Below are 18,248 nucleotides of genomic sequence, written 5' to 3'. Positions count from 1 at the left end.
TCATTATTTGAATAATTTCTTAAAACTTTGTAGTTTGGAGAGAGAAGAAATGTGAACTTTCTACAAGAAATCCTAAGAGTTAATGAATACCTCTGGAAAAGTTGCAGCTTGATTATTCATTAAATAGTAGAGAGGCAGTTTAGATCTTAATTTTTAATGACTTGTAGTACATAAGGCAAGAGTGTAAAGGATCATTAGTGACAGAGAAGGGGATAAGGGGATGAAAACAGAATTTATGTTGTCCTAGTATTTATGTGCTGCTGCACATGAGCTACCTGACACTTAACCACATTAAATCTTCAGCCTATTACTCCTAATAACGTTCCCTCTGTAATCTAGTGGGTCCATTTAGTATCAAGAAAGAGCGGCTGGCTGCGGGCGTTTCTCCCAAGGCAGACAAAAGCCGGCTAGAGGGGCTGGTCCCTGCAGTGCGAGGGGCCGCTGGGGTTGTAGCTGGGGTGGAAGTCCAGGTGCTCGTAGGCGGTGATGAAGGTGTCGGGGCCGGTGCAGTGGCTCTTCTCCAGGGACGTGTTCAGGCCGTCGTTCCTGCACATGCCAATCCTGCCCAGATGATCCGAAAACTTGTGCGAGAGGATGTGGAAGGAGCTCTGCGGGGGCGAGAAAGGGTACGGGGCGGGGGTAGGGGTAGGGATGTTTTAAATGCCAGCACGGACAGCACCTGCAAAACTTGCGGAGATGGATACGGATCAGGGCAGCGTCTCCATCCGCCCGGGTGCTCGTACCGGCAGCTCGTGCACCGTGGGGGCCCTGCTGCCGTAGGTCTGGTTGGCGGTCCTGAAGCGGGGGTGAGCCGGCGGCTGCCTGCGGGGGGAGAGCACAGGTAGCGCGGGGAGCGGCGAGCGGCGAGCGGGGCGCTACCGGGGCAGCGCTCACCCGTAGCCGCGGTAGAAGGTGAGCTCCTCGAAGCGGCGGGGCACCCCCGGGCTGGGCTGGGCCATGGCCGGGCCGGGCCGGGCCGCGGGGACGGAGCGTTACCCGGCGACCAAAGGCGGAGGGCGGGGAGCGACCGCAACCGCCCCGAGGGAGCGCCGCGCCCCGCCCCGCCCGCAGGAAGCGGAAAGCGCCGCTGACCTTCCCTCCTCCTCCTCCTCCTCCTCCTCCTCCGTCGTCTCCTCCGTCTCCGTCTCGTCCGTGCCCTGCGGGCTCGGAGCATGGCGGTGCCGCGGCTCCTGCGGGCAGGTGAGCGGCGGGGCCCGGCCCGGTCCGGAGCGCCCCGGCCCGCCCGTGTGACCCGCGTGTTTCTGTCCCGCAGCAGCCCCGCGGCTCTACAGCACCGTCCCGGTCCCGGCCACGGCCCCGGCAGGCAGCCGGCCCCGCGGTGAGTGCTGCCGTGCACCCCGGCCCTTGAGCGATGCCCGTGCGGTGTCACCTTGCAGCATCGGGGGTCTCTCTGCAGTGCCGGCTGCTCCCCCCTAAATCAGGGAGTGTTTGTTTCCTCTCTCTCAGCTGACGATGACAAGCTGCTGACCGAGCCTCTCAGCCACCCCGACTTCTTCAGCGTGAAGGAGCTCTTCACCCTGAAAGATCTCTTTGATGCTCGGGTGCACCTGGGCCACAAAAAGGGATGTCGGCACAGGTGAGTGATGCTTTTCGTGATCCAGTGCTTGTGGACATCAGGAATGCTTCCCCAGGCCACAGCTGCTGGATTGCTCTGAGCCTGGAACTGCCCACACAGGGCAGGGTACGGGGATCCCCCCAGCGTGGGCAGTGGGAGGGTGTGACACTGGGTACGAGGGCTCTCTGCAGGGAACACCTCTGCTGTCAGCCAGGAGCAGGAGCGTGGGAGGGTTCCTGTGGGGCCCCCACATCCCGAAACGCTCGATGCCTGCACACCCCATCCCCGTGTCCTCCCCCCCTGTGCCGCCCTCCCGCTGCCCCCGCAGGTTCATGGAGCCCTACATCTTCGGCTGCCGCCTGGATCAGGACATCATCGACCTGGATCAGACCATGCAGCACCTGCAGCTGGCCCTCAACTTCACGGCCCACGTGGCCTACCGCGGGGGCATCATCCTGTTCGTCACCCGCCGGCGCCAGTTCTGCCACCTGGTCGAGAGCACGGCGCGGGCGTGCGGGGAGTACGCGCACACCCGCTACTGGCAGGGCGGGCTCCTCACCAACGCCCGCATCCAGTTCGGCCCCGGCGTGCGCCTGCCCGACCTCCTCGTCTTCCTCAGCACCCTCAACAACGTCTTCGAGCCGCACGTGGCCATCCGCGACGCGGCCAAGATGAACATCCCCACGGTTGGGGTGGTGGACACGAACTGCAACCCGTGTTTGATCACCTACCCCGTTCCCGGCAATGACGACAGCCCCGCGGCCGTGGAGCTCTACTGCAAGCTCTTCAGGATGACCATCATCCGTGCCAAGGACAAGAGGCGGCAGAGCGAGGCCATCGAGGAGCTGCGGAGAAAAGCCGAGGGCAATTAGAGCCCCGGGGATGGGCTCGGTGCCTCTGCTCCAGTTCCGCGGGACTGGCTCTGCATCCAGCGCCGGCACAGCTGGGGAGGGGACCCCAGTCCTGTGCACGGTGACCCCACAGCGGTCACAGCCCCCGAGGGGCTCTAGCTCCAAAAGATTGTCCAGAGCAATGCAAGGGAAAAGGGAGCTGGGCCAGCCCCTGCTCCTGTCCTTGAGTGTGTCACTGTTGCAGTCTCACCTGAAACTGCTTCTGTCTTGTGTCTGTTCTTAGCAAATAAAGGGATTTATCCCCCTGATTCTTCCTGTGGAATGGGATGGGGAGTCTGGCCAGGGCAGTCACAGCAATGGGAGGGAAAGGATGTCCCCAAGCTGGGGACATTTCAGGGTGGCTGATGCAGGGTGAGAGGGTCCCCACTTTGTCCCAGGATACACTGGGAGCCCAACCTTTGCCACCATGGCAGGTGGGGGACTCCAGGAGCAGCTGAGAAAAGGGATATGTGTCCCTTAGTAGCCTCGTGTCTCTGTGGGAGGCCCTAGAGCAGTCCTGGGCAGGGTTTTGTGTCCCATCCCATGTCCTGTCCCATGTCCCCTGTCCTGTGTCCCATCCCGTGTCCCCTCTCCCATCCCATCCCCTGTCCCCTGTCCCGTGTCCTGTCCCCTCCCGTGTCCCATCCCCTGTCCTGTGTCCCATGTCCCCTCCCGTGTCCCATCCCCTGTCCCGTGTCTGTGTCCCCTCCCATGTCGCTGTCCCCTCCCGTGTCCCATCCCCTGTCCCGTGTCCTGTCCCCTCCCGTGTCCCATCCCCTGTCCCGTGTCCCTGTCCCTCCTGTGTCCCATCCCCTGTCCCGTGTCCCTGTCCCCTCCCGTGTTCCATCCCCTGTCCCGTGTCCCTGTCCCTCCTGTGTCCCATCCCCTGTCCCGTGTCCCATGTCCCCTCCCGTGTCCCTGTCCCCTGTCCTGTGTCCCATCCCCTGCCCCGTGTCCCATCCCCTGTCCCGTGTCCCATGTCCCCTCCCGTGTCCCTGTCCCCTGTCCTGTGTCCCATCCCCTGTCCCGTGTCCCATCCCCTGTCCTGTGTCCCTGTCCCCTCCCGTGTCCCATCCCCTGTCCCGTGTCCCATCCCCTGTCCCGTGTCCCTGTCCCGTGTCCCATCCCCTGTCCCGTGTCCTGTCCCCTGTCCCCTCCCGTGTCCCCCGTCCCATCCCTGCCCTCTGCCGGCTCTGGGTCCTCCCGCCCGGCAGGGGGCGCTCGCGGGCGGAAGAGCGGCGCGCACGCGCGCACCCGTTCCCGCACTATATAAGCGGGAGGTGGGGGGAGCCCCCTCCTTTCGGCGGGCGCGGGGCGGCAGGAGCGGAGCTCCGGCGGGACCTCACCGGGACCGGCAGCGCGACTGGGACCGGCCTCGGCCTCTCCCGGCGGGGCCAGCGGGAAGCCCTGCGTCCCTCAGGCGCAGGAAACCGGTGCTGGTTGTGGCGGCGCCAGAGCTGCGCCTCCCCCCGCCATGTTGTGGCGAGGCTCCCTGAGGGCCGGTGCCGCTCCCCGCCGGGCCCGGCGCGGAGCGGCTGCGGCGGGAGGACGCGAGCGAGGTGAGGCCGGGGAGCGGCCCTTCCCCCTCAGCCCCGGGGCTCCGGGAGCTGCCACGTGCGCTGCTAACCCCGCAAATCACGGAAAGATCTATATATGTAACCGATACATTAATATGGTATTAATAATGTAGCCGTATATTGTGAACCGAACATATTTTAAAGTATATAATTTATGTAGCTGTAATATAAAGCTTACGCAGATGTGTATTTTTTTTAATATGCTCGACTGAAAAAGGGAAGAAAATTTAGGGCTTTCAGGTTTTCAGAAGAATGTTTTCAAAGATTTCAGTAGTTAACATGAATCTTCAGTGGGTATCTTTTAACTGTTGTAATTATCTGGTTTTCCGTTAAATGGTGTGTTTCACAAAAAAAAAAAAAAGGTTGTTAGGTGATTATTAACAGCATTTTCCCTTCGTTTTTCTTTCTTCAGCCTGGCAGTGGACCAAAAAAATGAAGTGACCAGGATGGTGTGACTTCAGAAATGAAGGGTGATCCTTCAGAAAAAGGCTGCCCAAGCAAGCTTCAGCCTCCTTTCTAACTGTAAGTGCAGTGTTAGGTGTGGTATCTCCACGTGCTGCAAATTCTGTGTAGCACTGCTTTTAAATAGGTGATAAAATCTTCTTTTCAATACAACAGAATCGTGGAATGGTTTGGATTGGAAGGAGCTCCTTCCACTCTCCAATGCTGCTCAGAGCTGCATCCAGCCTGGCCTTGACCACTTCCAGGGATGGACATGCACCCATAATTGAGTTTTTTTTCCGTGTTTTGGGGTTATTAGTTCCCCCCAGGCTGCCACTGGCGTTGCAGAGATGGCTGCTGTGGCATCTCTGTGTCAAAGAGTGGCAAGAGAGACCCAGGCTATGTTCTACGCTCGATTGTTCTGCACCCCGTGAGCACTCAGAGTGATTGATAGCCTGACATCCCTAATCAGCCTGGAAGGAGACTGGGGAACACCTCTGAGCTGCTTGGAATGTGAGGTCTGGATGTTGCAGAGGGGGAGGTTCTGTTCTCTGCAGCACGTGGCTCTCTGGTCCTGTGGGTGCCACTTGTGTTACAGAAGAATAAGTGGAAGGGGTCTGTAAAACCACGTGGCAACGCTGGGAGTTGATCCTGTCAGAAAATAAGAATATTTCTGTGTATTGTAAATGCAGGTGAACCTGGTGGGAAGAAATGATGTCTGACTTTAGTTCAGCAGCTTGAATGATTTCTTTATCATAATTATACTATAATACATTAATATACTATTTAAAGGAGATATTAAAACTACAAACCTACTTCTTCTAACTACTATAACTAACAACTCGTGGCTCTCTCTGAGAGTGCAGCCACAGGTGGGTTGGATTGGCCACAATCCTCACCAGAATCCAACCAAGCAATCACCCCAGGTAAACAATTCTCCAAACACATCCCACATGGGACAAACAAGGAGCAGAAATAGAAATTGTTTTCTCTTTCTTTCTTCTGTGCTCCTCTATGAAAAAATCCTGAGAGAGAGAGAAGAATGAGCCTGCCACAGCTGTGCTGTTCATTTATTCCTTTTAAATTCCTGCTGCCAGTGAAGTTACCTGTGTAACCAACCTTTGGGGTGTGGCTAAAGGCTGTCCATGTATTTTTCCCCCTTTTCCAGAGGCAGCTCTGAGCCGAGGCAGACCTGGAGGAGCCCAGCCCAGGTGAGCTGCAGTGCTGGGAGATGCCAGCCCCTGCCCAGGTGAGCTGCAGTGCTGGGAGATGCCAGCCCCTGCCCAGGTGAGCTGCAGTGCTGGGAGGTGCCAGCCCCTGCCCCAGCTCCGTGTTGCAGGCGTGGCTGCAGTGCCATGGCTGTGTCTTTTGGTGGCAGACAGGAACAGGCGAGGTCTTCCCTGGTGCTCTGAGCCCTGTGAGCTCTCAGGATTGCTCAACAACCTGACACTTGCTGTTCTTTTCCTGCTCTCTTGCCTTTCATGGGGAATGGTGGAGGGTGGACACTGTCCTTCAGTCCTTCTCTTCATCAGGGACACCTCCTGCTATCCCAGCTTGCTCCAAGCCCTGTGCAGGTGTCCCTGTATCCAATGGGTGCTGTGTGGCACTGTCCCTTCTTGAGGGACACCAGAAACCGAGCAAGGGCAGCTCTGGGCACCAGAGATTGTGATCCTGAGCTTTGCAGTGAGTAACTGGCACTGCCAAATGGGAAACCTCATTAAATGGCCATTACAGGGCCAAAGGGGCCTCAGTGGTGCAAAGAGAACCCTTTAATTGGCAGCAGTCACTGGCTTTGCAAAAAAGAATGTTAATAAGGTTGTGGGGATGTGGTTACACTTGAGGATGTGGCTCTTTCATTTAAATTTCTTGACTTCTTTTAACCCTGCAATCCGTGTTTGGGGTTTTTCATCAGGCTTTCCTCACACCCGGGCTCCTGCGTGGGCACTGAGTGCTAATGAGTGTCTCTTTAGAACTTCCCCGTGTGAGGCACAGCAGAACCATGAACGTTTTCCTGATGGCATTTACTGGAACTGCCCTTCCCCAAGCAGCACTCCTGGGCCGTGGATATTGCTTTACTGAAGGAAAAACTGGCTCTCAGCTGTGGAAAACGTGAATGTTTTGCATGAAAGTGGTTTAGAGAGAAATTAAAAATCTCTCTGCACATAGCTCAGCCCTTCATCATCAAGGACTGGTTTATGTCATGGCTTTAAAGCTGGAAACAGCCCAGATTTTGTTCTCTGCACTATTAATAGCTTGGCTCTGCACCGAGGTTGGCAAACTCACCTTGGAATTATAGGGAGTGATGGAATAACCCAGAGCAGCCTCCAGCTATCCTGCTCTTAAATTACCCCTTTCATAAACTCCCCCAGCCAGATATTTTTCCAAAACCCTTCTGATGTCACGCCAGAGAGCTTCTCCTAAATTTGTGCCATGTCCTTCTGGACTGAAGGAAATCCCTGTCTAAAAGTTTCCTTGTGAGCCCTGATAACAGCCTTAAAAATGTGGTTTCATTTTCTATTTCATCTTTATTTCCTCTGGGATGTGAAAAATCTTGGGACAATCCGAAGACAATGAGGGCAGCAGAGTCTGGATGGCAGGGTTTAATTAGCTCATTAGTACTGACTTTATTACTCCCTTTTCTTGCCTGTTTTTCAACTTTCCTGACATCCTGGCCCTTATTTTTTTTATTTGCAGATAATGCCTTGAGCTGCAGAATGTCTGACAAATGTGGCAACTGAGAACTGGCTGGCAGCATCCACGTCTGATGGTTTGGAGATTCCTAAAACTTGATCATCTGTGTTTTCTCTACATGGTTAAGAAGGATTTAAATTAAATAAAAAAAAAAAAAAACTAAATAAAGATGCCACCTACAAGACTGAAAGGATTATGCTGTGTGTTTGTAGCACCCCAACTAATGCTATTTTTTAACCATTCTAAGGATGCAAGACTTTGTGGATATGAGAATTTAGGATTGTTTTAAAGCAATTTAAAGGTTTTACCTCCATTCCCTTGGGCACAAAGGGGATCCAGTGAGATCAGACTGTCAGTCTTGGGAGTGTCCTGGGGTTTTCTCTCCATCTCCTGTGGGGAATCTGGAGGAATTTGAGTGTAAAACAGCTTTGCCTTGACTCACTTCTCTCCTGTATCCTGGTGTGGTTTGTAAACTGTGAAAAACACTTTGTGCTTTCTATTAGTGATGAGCAGAATCCCTGGGAGTGTGCAGGGCCACGGGGGCGTGCATTAATGGAACAGTTTTTGTCACAAGTGTCTTTATTTCAATTAAACTCTCAGGGCCAGGTCTGTCAGCTACAGGGGCCACCTCTTCATAAACATTTAGAGAGGTTCTCATGTTTTTCCTCCACTTCTCCAGGTGCTTTAACACTGCTTTGAGGGGAGGGAGCAGCAGGGATTCAGTGGGAGTAAACAATGGAGGGAAGGATGAAAAATGGCTTTTTTGCCGCCCTGAGGAGGGGGTGTTGGCAGGGGCTTGGATTCCTTTGCTAGTGGCAGGAGGAGATGGATTTGTCAGGGGAGCTGTTGCCATGGGGATGCAGGACAAGGGATGAGGAGCCTGGAGTTCCTGAATTCCAGCGAATTCCAGCCCTGCCTGTCCCTCCCCTGCAGCTGCACATGGGATCTCGGCAGTGCCCATACCCCATCCAGGCTGAGGAACCCTTCAAACACAGAATCCCTGGGGAGTGCTCACCTTTTCCATGGATAAATCACATTTCAGAGGCCACTCCTCAGCAGGGAGTGAGCTCTGCTGGATACGGAGCACCCCTGACACCAAAACGTGTGTGATGAGGATCCTAAAGAACCAACAGAAGGAAAATCCTGATCTTTCTCCCCAAAGGGCTCCTAAATTTGTAGCTCTGGTGCTGCAGTGTCAGTGCATTTTTATTTTGTGATTGCACATCAGCTGCACGCTCACTTCCCTAAGGAATTGCTGGCAGGAGAAGCAGCACGTGCTCCAGCAGCAGGAATATGGCTGTGCTGGGAACAGAGCAACCTTGGGGGAGTTTATCCAGCTCTTCCTCCCTGCCCAGAGCTGTAAGATTGCTATAATTGAGCATTTCAAGGAAACGACCATAGTTGGAGCCCTGGGAGCGCAGACACAGCCAAAAAAAAAAAATGTCTGGAGACCTGCTAAAAGCTTTGCCTGGAAATTCATTTTAATAATGAGAGAAGCACTGGATTATTCTGGTATTAACCTTCAACCTCTGCAGGGCAAGCCCAGCTTAGTTTTTTGGCGAATTAAACGGAGGGGTTGGCTTATCCCTGCTCGGAGTGTGGTGGGCAGTGACACCCGAGCACACGAAGGCGTCACAACGGTTCGTGTTTAGCCCTTTGCCTTTAAGCCATCCTTGGCCTCGGCCGCTTCCAGAGCGGACACGTGAGGGAATGGCTTGTGCTGCCAATTCCAGACTGGGGGCAGGAGCAGCTGGGGGGAGCCTCTCACAATTCACGGCATCACCGGCAGGGTCAGGCACTTAAAAACGGAACCAAAGAACTGAAACGATTCTCCACGGTGCAACAGACAGCTGATCTGCTTCCTGCGTGACAGCTGGAGCTGATGGCAGATGACTCAGACACTTAAGGAGAGACTTTGAAAGGGGAAATCTACCTTTTCCTCCTTTTTAGATCACAAACAAGCTGGTACTTAACAGGCTGCTGTTTGGCTATTGATGGACGGGTGTGATTCACGTAAAAGCTGTTTATTTACATCAGAGCCGTTCCTCAAAAGGAGATGTGACAAGTACAGCATGAATGATTCATTCCCATCGCTTTGCTCTGCTTTCCTGCTCATCAAGGAGGAGTTTGATGCATCCAGCTGGGCTCTGCTTCCTGATCCCTTTCCGTGTTATCTTCCTCCCCCAAGCCTGCTCAGCCCAGCTCCGTGTCCCAGCTCTGCTCCTGCCGACCCATCCCTGATCCTGCTGGGTGGTGCAAGTCATGATGCTTGGTTTTCCATGAAGGAGAAGGGGCTGCAGCTCTGCTGAACTCCCTGGGCAGGGTGTTTTTCCTGGGGGGGAGAGGATGGAGAAACAGGCCTTCAGCCCTTGGACCTCACTCCAAGCTCACAGATCGGAAACTCCAGGGCCGTGCTTCCCCCGTTAGGAATATTTGGTGTTGGAAATCTTCTTCCAGAGCAAGGTCTTGAGGTTGTTGAGCACGAGGGAGTGGTGCACTTCCATCTGGCTGGCCAGGCCACTGAGGGTCATGCAAGTTCGGAGCTGCTTCTGCAGCTCTTCCTTCAGCTCCAGGGGAGCTCCGTAGAGCAGATAGTCCTGCAGCAGCCCGCACACCTTGGCCAGGTTGGGCTGCACCACGTCACTCTTGCACTGCTTCAGGAGCTTGTCGCACGTGGCCGTGCAGTCCCGCCCGTAGGTGCAGTCCCCGTTCTGCTCACAGTGCCGGCCCTTGAGGAAGCCTCTGATTGTCATCTCCGTCGCCACCTTGCGCAGGTTGACCATTTTGAAGTCGTACTTGTCGTTGTAGCCCACGTTCCTGAGGCTGCTCTCGCAGATGTAGAAGTTCCCGTAGGTCCCGTGGAAGATTTCCTCCACGAACTCCAGCAGGCCGATGGCGATCTTGGCGCGCCGCGGCCAGGCCGGCGCAAACCACTGGTGGATGAGCTGGTGGGCGACGGAAGGCAGCAGGGACTGCAGGAAAGGGGGGACATCCACCCCGTAGAGGGACGTGTGGGGGATCTTCTCGGTGACATAAAGGTCCCCGCAGTGCCCCAGCAGCTTGGCCGTGTGCTCCTTCTCATGCAAGGAGAACATGAGGAGGAACTCGTTGAGCTGAAGCAGCGCCCAGATGGATTTGGCCTCGGCCAGGGACACCTTCCCGTCACGGTTCACGTCTGCCATGGTGATGATCCGGCTCACCAAGGCAGGAAGAGATGGCTGATCCCCCAGCTTGGACTGCAAACAGGACAAGAAGTGGCATCAGACCCTCACGGCTCCCCATGTTTGGGTGTCACATCACAAAACCGAACCGGGGGAGCAAAGATCTGAGCTGGGGAGAGGAGGAAATGGTGACGCTCCAGAAAATCCAGTGCTACACCATGTGTGGGCAGATCCAGCTCCAGCAGAATTTTACCAGCCTCTAGAGCCTCCTGCCAGAGCTGCTACCCCACCACTGCTGCAGAAACCCCAACAGGGGTAACTACCGGGGCCACCAAATCAGCCCTGCCCAGCACAGATGCCACCCACAGCCGTGGCACAGCCACCTCCAGGGATGCTGCTACTGAAATCTCACAGATAAGAACTCATTTCCTCCACTAAACCAGTGCATGGCACCGGCACCCAGCACTGGGTGGGGGGCACGGGCAGGAGGAGCTCTCGTTCAAAGGGAAGGACAAACACACTTGGTGTTTCTGACTCACAGGAGCCATCCCAGGCCTGTGGGATCCCACAGGGCCCTGCACCGACCTTCAGGAAGTTGAGCAGCATTTCCTTGAACTCGTCCATGGAGGTTCCCCGTGTGGGTTTGTCGAAGAGCACCACGTCCCTCCTGGGCACAGAGTCCGGGCGGCTGTCGGCCCTCAGGGCTTCCCCGATGCCACATTTGATGATCACCTCCCTGTCCCTCCAGAGCCCTCTGTAAACCTGGAGCACAGGGAGGGGGAGAGAGCTGGGTTCTGGTTTGGGATGGGCAGAGGGGGAGATGTGCAGGGTTTGGTGCTGGTGCCCAGCCCTGGCGTGGCTGGGGGCACAGACCTACCTGCTGGCTGGGGGAGGAGGAGAGGCAGTGCTGGAACAGGAGGCCGTGCTCCTCACACAGGTCCTTACACGTGGAGCCAGAAATGATCCCTTTCTTGTACTGGTCACACTGGGGAGAGCAAGGAGAGAGAGGAGCTCAGCAGGGACAGATTTCTACTGGCCCTTAGGGATGGCTCAGTGCCATGGGTGTGGTGGGGCTGGGCTGGCAGGGACCCCTGTGCTGCAGGAGGGATCTCAGGGATTTGTTCCTGGCTGCTGCTGCTGCTGCAAATCCAGGGGCCTGGGAGAACTTCCTGGGCTGGAGGAGAGGGTAGCATGGAGTTGGGTGAGGATGCACAGGCTGAGGCAGCTCAGGAGAGCAGCAGTCCCTGCTGTGAGCCAGGCTGGCCCCAGTCCCAGGGGTGGCAGGGACAGGGACAGACAGTGGCTCTGATCCATGGCCAGGCCAGAGCTGGAGACATCCCTGGGCAGGAGAGGCTGCAGCTCTGCAGCTCCTCAGCGAGGGCACAGCAGCCTCAGGGCTGCAAGCTGGAGCTGCAGACATTCACTGCATCTTTTCCCTTTTTTTTTTAATGCTATGGATGGGAATTAACCCTTGGACCTGCTCACAGGGGACACGGCCAGACACGGTGCCTGGAAGCCCCAGCTCCGAGCAGGAATTAGCGCCCAAGACCCCGCGGTCGGAGTCAGGCAGAAAATCAAATTAAACGATCGTCGCTGTTGTTATGGCAATTCCTGCCTCCCTTCTCTGCTGAGGGATTGATCAACGAGGCTTGTTCTGACACAGCCCAGCTCCCCCTCCTCGCCTGGGCTGGGCTGAGACCCTCTCCCATGCCAGGGGCACACACAGCACTCCTGGGGCACCCTACACGGGGAGCACGGAACGTGCACCACACTGCAAACCCCCAAACAGGCAAAACACACAGGGCCAGGCTGCCACACGGAGCTCCGCTGCTTTCTTTCCTTAGGGCTCCTCAGCAGTCACAGACAGGTGCCATGGACTGAGTGCTCCCTTTTTCCTCCTGCTCTGCAGAGCCCAGAGGGGACTGGTGTGATGCTGTCCCTGCCCACAGATCCTGCTCCCTGCCCTGACATTCCAGCTTCATCTGCACAGACGTGGATCTGCCCACGTCTGCCCTGGCTGCTTCCCTCTGACATCTCATGGAATTGTTTCACTGTCACCCTGGCAGGGTAAGGTCACCCCTCCTGCTCCGAGCTCCGTGCCGTGTCAGGGACAGCACCAGGGCAGCAGCTGCCAGGAGGGGTTTGGGAGGATGGAAATGGGGCTCCCACAGCCCCACCCAGCCCAGCACCCTGAACAGGAGCCACGGGGCTGTGCTGCCACTCACAATGATCACCCGGCAGACGTGGCCGCGGCACAGCTCCGAGTAGGACGAGTAGTGCATGTAGGCCACCCAGCTGCCCACGAAGATGCCCAGCCACACCACCAGCAGGTACTTCACCTTGATGCCCGGGAGGCGGCCCTGCAAGGGAAAGGAAATGCTTTTGAAACCCTTTCTGAAGGGCAGGGCTTTGCCCAGGGCGGCAGCAGCTGGCCAAGGACGGCTTCTGCCACGCAGACCGACCTGAGCGCTGGGGAAACCTTCAGCCTTTTTTATATATATATATTCATCAGTCTCTTATGCAACTCCTGCTGCAAGTAGGTCACTTAAAATTCCCTAAAAGCAGGGGGATTACCAGGCTGGGCTGCAAGGAGCTGGGTGCTGTGCATCCCTGGGAGCTGTGGTCACATCCTCCCGCTCTCCTGCCCTGTGCAAGCCTGGGGTACCCCAGTGGGGCTGCAAGAGCTCTGCTCCTGTTTGGGGGGACCCCTCTCAGCAGAACCCCCCCTTTACAAAGCTCCACGGGCAGGGGAAGCTCCCAACAGCAGTTCCCGTGTGGGAGTGGGTGAGTGACAAACCTGGGAGCTCACGGGTGATGCTCTGTGCAAACGACTCGGAGGCTCTCAGCAGGATTTTGTTTGCTGGCTTTGTTCCTTCCCCCCTGACCCTGGCACAGCAGCACTGCTGCCATCTCGCCTCCTGCAAGACAGGCTGCTCACCTGGCTCGTGTAACGGAGCAGATCCCGGCAGTTCCAAAGGGCAGGGAATGAATCCTTGCACTAAACAAACCCTTCCATCCCATTTCTATAGGTAATTCTACAGAACCCTTGGCTTTTGACCACCTCCAAACCCTCCTCACGACCTGCTGCTGGGATAGGGCTGGATCTGAGTGGGTGCAGCACCTTTAAAACCTGCCAGGGATCCTCGCTTGGGTCTTGTAGCCCAAAAGCACTCCCCACCTCCAAAATGCTCCTCCTCAGCCCCTTTCCAGGAGCTGTCAGGGCTCTGGGAGCCGCAGGAATGGGCAGTGAGGGTGAGAGCAGGCAGGTCTGCCTCCAGATCGTGACATTTCTCCTGTTAATTGGAAACCCTAAAGTGTGAAGAGGGCCAGGGTGCCCAGTTTGCCTGTGAAGCAACGGCACCGCTAATTAACGTGAAATTAAATTAAAGGGAAGCCAAGCACAGCCAGGACTTGGCAAAGACAAAGCGTGGGGTGGCTGCTCCTGTGAGCTGAGAACCAGCTCATGGCCCTGAAGTCAGACACACTGAGACCCTGAGATCCCCCCAGCACAGCAGCCCCCCAAAACTGCCCAGGGGCCCCCTGCCCTCAACAAAGGGGCTCTTCCAGGGACTTCCTGCTAGAGATACGTCTTGGAGAACCCTGGAATAGCCAAAATGTCACTTTTTGCTTATTCTGACTTAGAATCCATCATGTTCCTGTGGGAGAAGCAGGTCAGGACTGTGGCCTGAGCATGGCATGGGGAGCTCTGGCTTCATCATCCCCAAAACAGTGGAAAGAAACCTGGGAGTGGGGGATGCATTTCAATGAGAGGCTCCCCTGAGCTTTGCTTAGATTTTGGATTTTGAGGGTTCCTCCAGCACCTCAGTCTTAAGGCACAGGGGTGTCTCTCCCCACTGCCTTCCCTGCACTGAAGGGTGTTGCCCTGTGAGACTTGCTGTGTTTAGTTTTAGAGTGACTCGAGGATATGAAAGTGACTTTGGGCTGGGGCTGACTTCAAAGGCAAAATGGATGCAGCATCAACAAAATCCTGCTCCAACTCTGTGGCTCCCCTGGGAACATGGGGGTTGTTTCACAGCACTCCCAGCTGTGCACCCACCTCCTGCCAGCACCCTCTGCCCACCGGGTATCCCCTCATCCCCTCCGGGATAACCCCTCTGCTCCAGGATCTTTGCCATAGTCAGGCTCTCTCATCCCACGGCTGCAGAGAAAAACCCATTCCAGCATCCTTGACATCCCTGGCCCCAGCATCCCTGGAGATCTGAGGGAGGTGCCCGGCCCCTCGGAAGCTCAGAGATGGGAAGAGGAGGGAAAATAAAGAAAGAGAAGGAAGGAGCCATCCCTGCCCTGCTGCATCGGCGGCTTCACCCAGCGCTGCGGGCTGCCGCCTGGGCTGCCCCGGTGCTCCCAGGCTCCGGCACGGCGGAGCGCGGCGCGGGTTATGCAACCGCAGCGGCCCCGGTACCGCTCCAGACCCCCGCGGTGCCGGTGCCCGGCCCCCAGCTCCTTGCACCGGCGTCGGGGGAACCGAGGCGGAGCGTCCCTTTGTGCACGGCCGGTGCCAGGATGCGGAGACGGGCATCCCCGAGCCCGCACCCCCATCCCAGCGCATCCCCGAGCCCGCACCCTCATCCCAGCGCATCCCCGAGCCCGCACCCCCCATCCCAGCGCATCCCCCCATCCCAGCGCATCCCCGAGCCCGCACCCCCCATCCCAGCGCATCCCCCCATCCCAGCACATCCCCGAGCCCGCATCCTCCATCCCGGCGCATCCTCCCTCCGCCGGTACCTGCAGGCCCTTGGAGAAGGGGCAGAAGAGCACCAGATGCACCAGCCGCCGGATCCTCCGCATGCTGCGGGCGCCCCGCGGCCGCGGGCCTCAGGCTCCGGGGGGCATGGCCGGGGCGGCCGCGGCCCCCGCACCGCCGCCGGGGCCGGGGCGGGCCGGGGTCCCGGGGAAGGGGGGCCCAGCCGCGCCGCTCGCTCCGCCGCAGCGCCCGGCCCGGCCCGCGGGGCTCGGCGGCTCCGCCCGGCGCGGGGCGGTGCGGGAGGTGGGGGCGGCGCTCGCAGCTCCGCCGCAGCCCGGGGAGCCGGGGGGCTGCTGCCCGGCACGGCCCCGCTGGGTCAAGGCCGGTCCAGCGCTGCGCACCTGGGCATCCCACCCGAGGGTCTCATGCTACAGCCTGGGGGTTCCATCCACCCGCGCATCCCGCTTGAGGGTCTCATCCCCATGCCCATCCCACCGCACAGGGGCTCTCTCCAAGCCCTGGTTGATGATCCTGGCAGAGCAGGGAGGGGTCTGTGGAGATGCTGATCCCACCTGGCCCCCAGCACTCACAGCAGCTCCAGGTTTATTCAAAGCCATTTTGGGTGGCAGACGGCCAGACTGCCTCCTTGTTACCCATAGCAGGTAACCTGTGAGCACAGCTCGGGGGCTGCAGCCCCTCGGGCCTGAGCCCTGCCATCACTGCCGCTCCTTCCCCTCCTTGCTGCGTCTTTTCCCCACCCCGAAGCCCAGCAGCAGCACTGGCTGGTCCTCCCTGTGTGCACTGCGGCCAGGCAGGGAAACCTCATGGCAAGACTTTGTGTCCAATAGGCCAGAGACAGCCCCATCAGGGGGATCCTGTGTGCACAGGCAAGTTAGAGCAAGGGGGACAGAGAGCAAATAATATGATGGGAAATGATGTGGGAGACTGAGTCACGAGGGCATTGTTAAGATAATTCCTTGCCTGCTATCAGCAAATCTTCAGATTATCCGTTTGCCCCCTTTTCATGGCTCAGGTTGCTCCTTCCTTTTGAATTTGGCTTAAAATGACCTTTGAAAACAAGCTGGTCACTAGGAGCCCAGATCCCTGCTCAGTAAGCGCCAAGCACTGAGTAATCAGGGCCTAATGAGCAAAAGCCTTTGCCAGACTAATCCAAATAATGGTGATGAATAAGGAGCATCACACAAAACTGCCTGAAACCTCCCAAATCCTGCAGCGTGTTTGCTGCCTGCTTTTAACTCCAAGGAGGTCCCTGCTGCTCCAGTGCTGCGCCCTGACCTCTGTGTGGGCTGGGCTGACATTGCCCACAGCGGTGATGGGGACAATGAACGTCACCTCGGCCACCAACAGCCCCCATCCAGGCAGGTTTTACCATCCCACTGAAGCCAGGATGGTTCTCTGGCAGGTTCTTATTTTTAATGTTAATTAAGACAGTAAAAAAGAAGAGCCTCTGAGATTTATTTTTGATGGTGGGGTTGATAATTTGGGAAACAGCAGGGACAGGAAGGTGCATTGCTGAATGCATTCCACGCTCCCTGCTCACCCTGCTCCTGCAGCTCCTTCTGACTTGAACTCTGATTTTGGAGGCCAAGAGTGGGGGAAGAATTCTCCATGGAGATGGGAAATGACACACCTGGGCAGGGATGAGGGTGGCTTGAAATCCACAGAACTCTGCTGTGGGGCTCTGCAAAATTCAGGGGTGGATTGTCCAGCGAATCTAATTAGGAATGAGAAGACCATCCCAAGCTGTAATATGCCAAGTAATTAAGTGATTAGTATTGATTGTTAGGATGCCTAATGAGCAGTTATCACTGAATGATTAATTAATCCAATCATAAGAGTAATAAAAATTCTGCAGGTGTGATGATACCCAACACACAAGGGAAGCGAGATCTCTCCTTGTGGTGCCAATGTCCGGTTTCTATCCCAGACACCTGGCACCAGGGATGCACTGCCTGGGCTGCTGCCCCTGTGCAAGGCATCTCTCCCCTCCCCAAAATTCCCCTGGCACTGCCAGGATCCAGCATCAGGCAGGCACCCAGAGCTGTGTAGCTCGAAGGTGGGGAAAATGCTCCCGCAGGCGCTGTCAGCCTCCAGAAGATGCCGGGATCAGCCAATGCTCAGCTCCTCCCTGGGAATTCTTTCACTCCCTGCCTTGATTAAGTCGCTTCGGTTTCTCCTGGTCAAAGCCCTGCTAATCCCAGCTAAGCCCGCAGTGTGCCGCACGCTGGCCTCTGATCACTTCCCTGCCAGGCGGTGGCTCTGCGGGCACGTCCCCAAGAGCATCGTGCCCTCGGGACATGGCAGCTCGCGGGGCAGCCACAGCCCTGCGGCGGTCATTTGCTGGCCCACAATATTTACCTGACTAAATGATAAGGAGTAAATGATCTCCAGCCAGAGCTAACAGCAGTGCAGAGCAGCCCTGACTCGTGAGCAGGGACCTCCAGCCACCCATCCCCTCGTCCCCTCCAGAGCACCCTGAGCTGCCCATCTTCCTCTGGGTGGGATGTCAGAGTCGGGTGACAGCTGGGGACAGCCCAATGCCATCACTGGCAGTGCCCAGAGCTGCTGGTCAGCAGGGGTGTGCAGGACCTCAAACCAAAATAGGGGCACATGCTCACCCCCCTCTCCTCTGCCATCAGGATCAGCCCCATGGCCACAAACCAGAGGGATTTCTGCCCCGGGCGGGCTGAGATGGCACACGGCATTCCCGGGCAGCGCCGCAGCTCCGGAGATGATGGATCCAGGCTTTAATGCTCTTTTCTGTGCATCTCTGGAGGATTTGAGGCTGATCGCCCGCGCTTCCTGCGTGGCATCCACAGCTGGCTCCGCACAGCCCGTCAGCTGCCTCTGCTGCCTGCCGGGCCCTGCCGGGCTCAGCGCAGCGGTTATAATTAGAAATGCTAATCAGCTCTTGTGTTTCTGGCTTGACAGCCCTGCCACCCCCAGCACAATCTTCCCTCCAATCTGTCCTGTGCTCGCCCCCTCCGCTTCCTCTCCAAATCCCTGCTACTTGTAATTAAGCACTACGAAGTTACGGGGGGTTGAATGGGGGTGCTGGGGCTCGTTGGATGCTTTGGGTCAAGATTGCAACCCCCACAGAGCTCCTGGCTTGCTGGGAACTGTCTGGGGGTCTCACCCTTCATTCACCACCATCACCTTGGGCTGGGGACACTTCAGGGATGTCCC

General features: G+C 57.0%; 3 protein-coding genes, 1 long non-coding RNA gene and 2 other non-coding genes across 8 annotated transcripts; 4 read left to right on the top strand and 2 right to left on the bottom strand.

Annotated features, from left to right (window-relative positions):
* Window positions 1-138: 138 nt before the first annotated feature.
* On the bottom strand, window positions 139-1,053 carry PIERCE1 (piercer of microtubule wall 1). The gene is made up of 3 exons (XM_053962317.1): window positions 895-1,053; window positions 744-822; window positions 139-608 (listed from the first exon to the last, which is right to left on the bottom strand). The coding sequence occupies exons 1-3, from the start codon at window positions 957-959 to the stop codon at window positions 408-410; spliced, it is 345 nt and encodes a 114-aa protein (XP_053818292.1). The 5' UTR covers window positions 960-1,053; the 3' UTR covers window positions 139-407.
* A 25-nt stretch (window positions 1,054-1,078) lies between these two features.
* MRPS2 (mitochondrial ribosomal protein S2) lies at window positions 1,079-2,735 on the top strand. 2 transcript variants are annotated; one of them, XM_053962315.1, is made up of 4 exons: window positions 1,079-1,200; window positions 1,277-1,339; window positions 1,468-1,597; window positions 1,905-2,735. In XM_053962315.1, the coding sequence occupies exons 1-4, from the start codon at window positions 1,173-1,175 to the stop codon at window positions 2,446-2,448; spliced, it is 765 nt and encodes a 254-aa protein (XP_053818290.1). In that variant the 5' UTR covers window positions 1,079-1,172; the 3' UTR covers window positions 2,449-2,735. The 2 variants fall into 2 exon arrangements, with proteins under 2 accessions (XP_053818290.1, XP_053818289.1); XM_053962314.1 differs by having other exon boundaries at window positions 1,274-1,339.
* A 1,047-nt stretch (window positions 2,736-3,782) lies between these two features.
* On the top strand, window positions 3,783-7,365 carry LOC128798617 (uncharacterized). The gene is made up of 4 exons (XR_008434483.1): window positions 3,783-4,025; window positions 4,456-4,565; window positions 5,653-5,771; window positions 7,179-7,365. It is a non-coding gene; the product is annotated as an uncharacterized LOC128798617 (long non-coding RNA).
* On the top strand, window positions 4,814-4,947 carry LOC128798741 (small nucleolar RNA SNORA17). Its single transcript, XR_008434525.1, has one exon. It is a non-coding gene; the product is annotated as a small nucleolar RNA SNORA17 (small nucleolar RNA).
* On the top strand, window positions 5,801-5,935 carry LOC128798742 (small nucleolar RNA SNORA17). The gene has a single exon (XR_008434526.1). It is a non-coding gene; the product is annotated as a small nucleolar RNA SNORA17 (small nucleolar RNA).
* Window positions 7,366-8,631: 1,266 nt separating the features above from the next.
* On the bottom strand, window positions 8,632-15,231 carry DIPK1B (divergent protein kinase domain 1B). 2 transcript variants are annotated; one of them, XM_053962312.1, is made up of 5 exons: window positions 15,083-15,231; window positions 12,562-12,696; window positions 11,214-11,321; window positions 10,922-11,098; window positions 8,632-10,411 (listed from the first exon to the last, which is right to left on the bottom strand). In XM_053962312.1, the coding sequence occupies exons 1-5, from the start codon at window positions 15,143-15,145 to the stop codon at window positions 9,599-9,601; spliced, it is 1,296 nt and encodes a 431-aa protein (XP_053818287.1). In that variant the 5' UTR covers window positions 15,146-15,231; the 3' UTR covers window positions 8,632-9,598. The 2 variants fall into 2 exon arrangements, with proteins under 2 accessions (XP_053818287.1, XP_053818288.1); XM_053962313.1 differs by lacking the exon at window positions 15,083-15,231 and adding an exon at window positions 13,134-13,496.
* Window positions 15,232-18,248: the final 3,017 nt, after the last annotated feature.

The sequence above is a fragment of the Vidua chalybeata genome, chromosome 21 (genome assembly GCF_026979565.1).
Source record: "Vidua chalybeata isolate OUT-0048 chromosome 21, bVidCha1 merged haplotype, whole genome shotgun sequence".
Classification (NCBI taxonomy): Eukaryota; Metazoa; Chordata; class Aves; order Passeriformes; family Viduidae; genus Vidua; species Vidua chalybeata.
The sequence above is the reverse complement of the archived record's forward strand: the minus strand, read 5'-3'. Positions and strand labels throughout refer to the sequence as shown.